This window comes from Triticum aestivum, chromosome 5A (genome assembly GCF_018294505.1).
Source record: "Triticum aestivum cultivar Chinese Spring chromosome 5A, IWGSC CS RefSeq v2.1, whole genome shotgun sequence".
NCBI classification, from domain to species: Eukaryota; Viridiplantae; Streptophyta; class Magnoliopsida; order Poales; family Poaceae; genus Triticum; species Triticum aestivum.
This window is the reverse complement of record NC_057806.1, coordinates 678,772,062-678,779,976: the sequence shown is the minus strand read 5'-3', so window position 1 is coordinate 678,779,976 and position 7,915 is coordinate 678,772,062. Positions and strand designations below refer to the sequence as shown.

Below are 7,915 nucleotides of genomic sequence, written 5' to 3'. Positions count from 1 at the left end.
AGATGCTACACGAGTAGCTTCTATGGTTATCGCTTGAAGAATTTAGACGCGGCCTTTTGGATGGAAGACATTGATTGATTCCCTGTTTGCTCCGAGTCATGGACAAATCAGTTTTTTTAATGTAGACTAATCAGTTTTGGTGAGAGGCGTACGTGTGCGTGAGTGGGCCGGACGATCTCATAAAAAACTTATTTTTTTCCTACAAAGGGTCCTTTTAAATCTCAGCCATCAATTTTTTGGTTAATATAAAATCAACGGATATAAAGGCGTGACGGATGGAGAACTATGAAAGCCTCCATCCTTTAATATTAGCTAAAGATTTGTTTGAACTCATGTCTGGTGCTAAGATCACTTTTATGAAGAGTGAGGTCTTTACCATTGCAGGAGACAATGTCATTGACAAATTCTATGTTGACCTTTTTAATTGTCAAGTTGGTTCTCTCCCAATGAGGTATTTATGGGTCCCTATTTCTTATTGTAGACTCAAGGTCGTTGATTGGGATTTCCTTGATGCTAAACTGTTAAAAAGGTTTGATGCCTGGATTAGCTATGACGCTTCATCAGCAGCAAGATTGGTGCTGCTTGACTCTAGTTTGGATGGTATCCCATTGTTTTTATGTCCATGTCCTTGTTTAACAAAACTTTATTGAGAAGATGAATGTGCATCATGGACATTTCTTTTGGAGGAACATACCCTTGCCCGCTTAACCATATGGTAAGCACATTTCTTTTTACCTTTCCTCCAAAAGAAATGTGCTTCCCATATGGTTAAGCGGGCAAGGGTATGTCGTTCTAAATGCATGGGTGGCCTGGGGGTTAAGGATTTGCATAAAAAATTAGCTATTTAACCAAATGGCGGTGGAAATTGGAGACGAGCAAGGGTTGATGGCAACAAATTGTTCACGCTAGATACTTTAAAAGACATACTGTGGCGTCCATTCAACCGCGGGTGTCTGATTCCCCCTGCTGGAAAGCTATCATGAAAGTCAAGAATGTATATATGGCAGGGAGGAAGATCATTGTTAATAATGGGAGCTTGGCTCGTCTATGGCTTGATCCCTAGGCATTTGTTGTGCCTTTTTGGACTCATTTTCGTGACTTGTTTGATATATGTTGTAATGAAAATTGTACTTTGATGGAGTATGTCCAAGTTGGTTTTGATTTGCCTTTTCCCCCATAGGCTGTTTGGGGAGTTACTGGATCAATGGCGTGAGATTATTCTCAAGCAAGATCTTATGAGTTCAGAGATATACCTGACTCTATTGCTTAGGCTCTAACTAGTAAGCGGGTGTTCTCGGTTAAATCAGTGTATCGTTGGTTGGAAAAAAACTTGGCTGGTCCAAATTATAAGCCGGTGGGGAAAGCTCACATCTTGTTGAAAATTAAGATCTTTGTGTGCCAGCTATTTCAAATGTGATCCCTATCCGAGAAAACATGCGTGAGAGGAACCGAGGGGGGGGGGTCCTGCATGCTCATTTTGTTCTAATATTGAGTCGGCTGGTCATTTATTCTTTACTTGCTCGTTTGCTCGCTCTGTTTGGGGGGTGTTTTGCCTGGCTATGCGGACTTCAAGTTGTCCTAGATACTTGTGGAAAAGTGTTGGGCCTTCCTGTATTGTTTCTTCCCGGGGGCGAGGGGGGATTCTATATGATGATTATTTCCGGAATTTGTTGGAGGATTTGGTGCACCCGTAACAAAACTACCTTTGAGGGTTATACTTTTCGCACCCCGTTGGAAGTTGTTTTCACTACTTGTTCTTTTCTTCTTTACTGGGCAGGGCTGCTGAAAGTTGAGGACAAGGAGGCGTTTCAGGCCAGCGTACAAAGGGTGGTGCAGGTTGCATCGATGTTGGCGAACCGATCGCGCAACAAATTGATGATACTACTGTTGTTCCGTGAGGTGCAAGAGCGTCGACTCTCCTGGTTGCTGGTTCTTCTCATATTTTGTTGCTCACAGAGGTTGGATACCTACTGCGTAGTGCGAGTTTGTTTGTGTCGTGTGGCTTATGTGTCCCATTGGTACTGCTCAGTCTCCGAGTATGCCATTGTCACTTTTGTGTCCCATTGGGACCGTTCTGTCTCCGAGACATGTAGTGTTAACAGGTTTTCCTCCCGTGGTGGATACCTCGAGCTTGAGCATCCACAACGGGTTTTCTGTTAATGCTCCAACTCGCTCCTCCCCTTTCCCCTCTCTTTTAGTCCAGTTGCTTTTAGTATGTTTTGCACTTTTCTGATGGTTGAACTCTGTACTGTATATTTTCGTTAAGAAATTAATAGAAAGGGTGTGAGCCCGGTTGAAAAAAAATGACCCAACATTTTCCTTTCGTCTTCCTATATGAGTCTGTCTAAAATCTGTAATAACTGGTGCTTACAGATTTCTCCTCCTCATCCCCTCTTCAGCCTTAGTACAAAAATCAACCGATCGATCACTTTACCTTCACGGGGTTTGTGCCTGTGCCTATGCCTACGCCGCGTCATGTGAGTAACACCATAAGAACTCAGAAAAAGATTGCACAGCCGAGCCGACCCGATCAACCACGTCTGATCTAATCCACCCATCCGTGGAGGGCGGCACCATTGAGACGGTCACCCCCATGCCATACGACGTCGTTAACGATCTCAGGGGTGGTTGCTAGAGCGCTTGTTTCCTAAGCAGAAGCTTGAGTTGGTTCTTAAGCCCTGTTCGGATACTCTCCGCTCCGCCACAGCAGCTCCCGGAGCGGACGGAGCGCCAACACAATTACTGGGAGCGGCTCAGACTGCGCTCCCCGCACGGAGCGGAGTTAGCAGACGGGAGAGATTTCGAACACCCCCTTAGTATCTATGCTTGTTCCGAATGTTTTGGTCCCAAGTAGTTCTTTTTTTGCTCCTCGGAGTGTGAACTTCTCTGTGGTTAACATTAAAGATTTTGTTTCCCGCAAAAGAAAAACATTAAAGATTTCGTGTGGTTGATTTTAGTCTCGTCATGCACTCATGCCGCTGGATATATTTGCTTTTGGTAGATGGGGCAATTGTTTGTTCTACAAGTTCCTTTTGAGAAGCTGCAAATTTCACGAGCGATGGATTTCCCACGTAATTCCTGTGTACGGTAGCAGCCACGAGATGCATATCAAAGATCTACGTAAAAGGATAGCTTCGCTTTAACATCAAAAGAAAGCTACAGCTCCTAAGTGGATAAAATGGCTGGAACATATGCTCAAAATTCTCAACCGCATAGATTTGGAGTACCGCCTGGCTTTGTTGTGGCTCAGATGTTTGCATATAGCAGATAATACTGGGTTTATTCTATGCCACGTATATTGCCGAATATATCGCATCTGAGTAGAGCGTAGCTGTATAAAACGGCCATCGATAAAAATACGGGACTAGCTAGGTGTAAGTCGAAAATACAATTTGCTTTCGATGCAAAACTTTCTTCAACCTTCAGCTCTTCTTTCAATCGTCGAAACCTGCACCACCCTGCACCCCTAGGATTAATAATGGGGTCGCCTACCTCTCTAAGATAGATCAAGATTGCTTCTCCGAGCTTCTTCCTTTCCTCCAACTGTTCCTTCCTTCACATGAAATTTGACTCTCCTAAATTCTAAATTCAGGTGACTTACAAATAGCTAAAGTGATAAAATACTTCGGTTCGAGCGCCTTCTACAAAAACTAGGTTAAACGCTTGCCACAAATCAAGTGGACTTCTTTTTTCGGGGAAGGGGTGAAACCCCAACCTTTTTTTTCCCAGGTGAAACCCCAACCTTTGGGAGGAAGGATCAGGTGAAACTTGAGCCAACTTGCCATGTGAGCTCAAATCCGTGAAGCAATAACTCAGCGATGGTGGCCATGACCCAACGTTTTCTCTCCGTCGTTCTTTCCGATGTATAGGTCTGTCTAAAACCTGCAGTATTTGGTGCTTACAGATTTCTCCTCCTCATCCTCTCTTCAGCCTTATAGTACATACTAAAAAACTTGTTTATTGCGCTGTCAATGAACCCATCTGCGTTGACCCATACACTGATCCGATACTCTTCTAATGCAACATGCAGCAGTTGCCATGATCACACTGATCACTTTACCTTCACGGGATCTGTGCCTGCGCCGCATCATGTGGCTGGCACACCACGTCCAGCCGAGCCGGGCCGACCGACCACGTCCGATCTAACCCACCCATCCGTGGACGAGAAAAATACTCCCTCCCCGTACAGAAAAAATGGCCGACGCATTTTCCGCACACGGAAGCCGCAGGACATGGCGGGAAGTACAGCGAGAGAGACCGCCGAAACCGGGCCGGTGACACGCGTCGCGCATCGGGGCCTCCTCCGAGCCCGACGTGGCCGCGCGCGCCGCCCGCGCCGCCGCACACGTCGCTTCGAGGCCGGTTCACGCGTCGCCGTCCATTCCCCGGGCCTCCGCGCCCGCGCCGCACCGCCTCACGTTGCCCTCACCGGCGGAGCACGCGCCACGTCCACCTTTCGTCTCGCTATTTAAGCCCCCCGCCACCCCCCTCCATCGTCAGCCCCACCCATTTCCTTCCCTTCGGTCGAGGCAGGCCGCAGCAATAAATCTAGGTCCGGAGGCGACTCCGTTTCCACCCCATTCCCAGAACCATTCCGACCGGCGAACACATTCAATAAACCCCGTTCGCCCGTCCGGTTCTGTCGTCACCGGTGATCTGATCTGAGTTTGAGCAGCGTCCGTCCGTCCGTCGTCGTCCAAGCTCTCCGTCGCACGTGATCCGGCCCAGCCCGTCGTCGTCGTCGTCGTCGTCCACATGGCCCTCAACCTGACCCACCAGACCGGCGCTGCAGGCATCGCGGCCACCCCGGCGCCGGGCGCGCGCGCTTCGGTGTTCGCGGCGGCCTCGCCCGCCGCCGCCGCCGCCGCCAGCTCCGTCGTGGCGCAGGCGCAGGCGAGCAGCCTGAGGATGCAGACGCAGCTGGTGGAGCCCGCGCAGCCGCAGGCGCAGGAGATGTTCCAGGCCATGGCGCCCGACCAGCAGCAGCAGGGCGAGGCCGAGCACCCGGACGCGGGCGGCGAGGAGGCGCGCAAGGTGGGCGTGCCGGTGTTCGTGATGATGCCGCTGGACACGGTGCGCAAGGACGGCAGCGCGCTGAACCGGCGCAAGGCGATGCAGGCGTCCCTGGCGGCGCTCAAGAGCGCGGGCGCGGCCGGCATCATGGTGGACGTGTGGTGGGGCATCGCCGAGAGCGAAGGCCCCGGCCAGTACAACTTCGCCGGCTACATCGAGCTCATGGAGATGGCCAAGAAGGCCGGGCTCAAGGTGCAGGCCGTCATGTCTTTCCACCAGTGCGGCGGCAACGTCGGAGACTCAGTCAAGTACGTCGTGCTCCCTCTTCTCCATCCACTCCTCTTTCTATCCAAGTCTAGTACACATATATATACGTACATGCATGCTCATCTTGATCATCCTTGCGTACATTCTTGTATTTTTCCATCATTCCATGTACTCTCAGCTGGAAATTACGGGGTAGACACGTACATGTGCAGTAGAAGCAAAGCCTGAATTAGATGGCGTTTTTGGATTTTGTGGTTCCATGGGCTTGCCATGTGCTGCCACCGCCCATTGCCATTAGTTTGTACTTTGTAGCCACTTGCACTTGCACTTGCAGTATCATGTGGTAGACAGACGCTATGATGAGTACAGTACTACGTATACAACTGTGTAGATGAGAGACCATTGAGGCAAACATAGTTAAGAAAAGAAAACTTGTTATCTTCTTCCTGGCGCTCATGGCAAAGCTTCCGTTGGTGATTTGAGTGCCAACGGACAAGTCGTGCCGTAGAAGTGACACGGGCTCGTTTCCCACGCACTTTCTCGAGCTGTAGGACGTGGACGGTCACAATTTCCCGGACCTCGTGATCTTGAAAAAATGAAAGAAAACTGGCCTCAGCTCAGACGACACGTAGAGCTTGGATAACGAAAAGTACTCCCTGCCCTGTGGACGGTGGCGCTTGCCCCCGTATGCACGTGTCCTGCCCACTCTGCATGTGATTTCTGACCACAACTATGTTTTTTTATGTGAATTGTTACTCTCGTTGAAAATTATTTTTTCCTAAGAAACTTTCGATCTATTCATCTTTAACCATGATAGTACAACAGATATCAGAAATAATAAAAGATTACATCCAGTAATATTGCTAAAAAAATTACTGTTGCTCTTATAATGTTTCACACTCCACTAATTAGTAATTTGTTTCCAATATAATTGGTCAAATAGTTGACGTGGGTTGTGCATGGATGCAGCATACCACTTCCGAAATGGGTGACGGAGGAGATGGACCAGGACCAGGACCTGGCGTACACGGACAGGTGCGGCCGCCGGAACTACGAGTACATCTCGCTGGGCGCCGACGCGCTCCCGGCGCTCAAGGGCCGCACCCCCATCCAGTGCTACGCCGACTTCATGCGCGCCTTCCGCGACCACCTCGCGCCCTACATGGGCAACACCATCTGCGAGATCCAGGTCGGCATGGGCCCCGCCGGCGAGCTCCGCTACCCCTCCTACCCGGAGAGCAACGGCACCTGGTCCTTCCCCGGCATCGGCGAGTTCCAGTGCTACGACCGCTACATGCGCGCCAGCCTCAAGGCCGCCGCCGAGGCCGTGGGCAGGCCCGAGTGGGGCAACGCCGGCCCCGAGGACTCGGGCAGCTACAACCAGTGGCCCGAGGACACCGGCTTCTTCCGCCGCGACGGAGGATGGAACACCGACTACGGCCAGTTCTTCATGAGCTGGTACTCGCAGATGCTGATCGAGCACGGCGAGCGCATCCTCTCCGCCTGCTCCTCCGTCTTCACCGGCAGCACCGGCGTCAAGGTCTCCATCAAGGTGGCCGGCATCCACTGGCACTACGGCACCCGCTCCCACGCCCCCGAGCTCACCGCCGGCTACTACAACACCAGGAACCACGACGGGTACCTGCCCATCGCGCGCATGATCGCCCGCCACGGCGCCGTGCTCAACTTCACCTGCGTCGAGATGCGCAACCACGAGCAGCCGCAGGACGCGCAGTGCATGCCCGAGGCGCTCGTCAGCCAGGTGGCCGGCGCCGCCAAGGAGGCCGGCGTGGGCCTCGCCGGCGAGAACGCCCTGCCCAGGTACGACGAGACGGCGCACGACCAGGTGCTGGCCACCGCCGCCGAGAAGGCCGAGGAGGACCGCATGGTCGCCTTCACCTACCTCCGCATGGGCCCCGACCTCTTCCAGCCCGACAACTGGCGCCGCTTCGCCGCCTTCGTCAAGCGCATGACGGAGACCGGCGTCAGGGACGTGAGCCGGGAGCAGGTGGAGCGCGAGGCTCATAACGTCGCCCACGCCACCCAAGGCGTCATCCAGGAGGCCGCCGTCGCCCTCTGCAACTAATCAACTATGCATGCATACATACATACGTACGTACGTACGTACCGTGATGATCCAAGGTGTGTACCGAACGAAGGTGGGAAGGAAACGTAGGGGGATCCATCGATCCATCGATCGGGTGACTTGGGAGTAGTTGCCGCGCCTGAAGCTTCGATGGCATGGCGATGCCGGTTTCGGCCTCGCTACCGACCTCGAAAGCTTGCAGGGGACTGATGTACTACTACGTACTAAGCTACCGCAGTAGCAGTGTTGCACTGTAAGATCGATACTCGAAAATGCTGTAACGCCTTGCTGTATCTGTTCCACTAAAGTGAAATCAATGAAGAACAGAGCTTGGCGACCACTCATTTCTTGTTGCTATCTTCTACTCTCTTCGTTCTATCTTCTACTCTTCGTCCGTCCCATAACTCTCCGTTTCAAATTACTCGCCGTAGAAATAGATGTATCTCGAACTAAAATACATCTAAATACATTCATTTCTACGACGAGTAATTCGGAACAGAGATAGTATAATATAAGATCTAAATACATTCATTTTTACGACGAGTAATT

At 51.3% G+C, this 7,915-nt stretch overlaps 1 protein-coding gene across 1 annotated transcript; it reads left to right on the top strand.

Moving 5' to 3' along the window:
• The first annotated feature begins 4,482 nt into the window (after nucleotides 1–4,482).
• LOC123105923 (beta-amylase 2, chloroplastic) lies at nucleotides 4,483–7,706 on the top strand. Its single transcript, XM_044528106.1, has 2 exons — nucleotides 4,483–5,321; nucleotides 6,250–7,706. The coding sequence occupies exons 1-2, from the start codon at nucleotides 4,756–4,758 to the stop codon at nucleotides 7,364–7,366; spliced, it is 1,683 nt and encodes a 560-aa protein (XP_044384041.1). The 5' UTR covers nucleotides 4,483–4,755; the 3' UTR covers nucleotides 7,367–7,706.
• The last annotated feature ends 209 nt before the right edge of the window (nucleotides 7,707–7,915 follow it).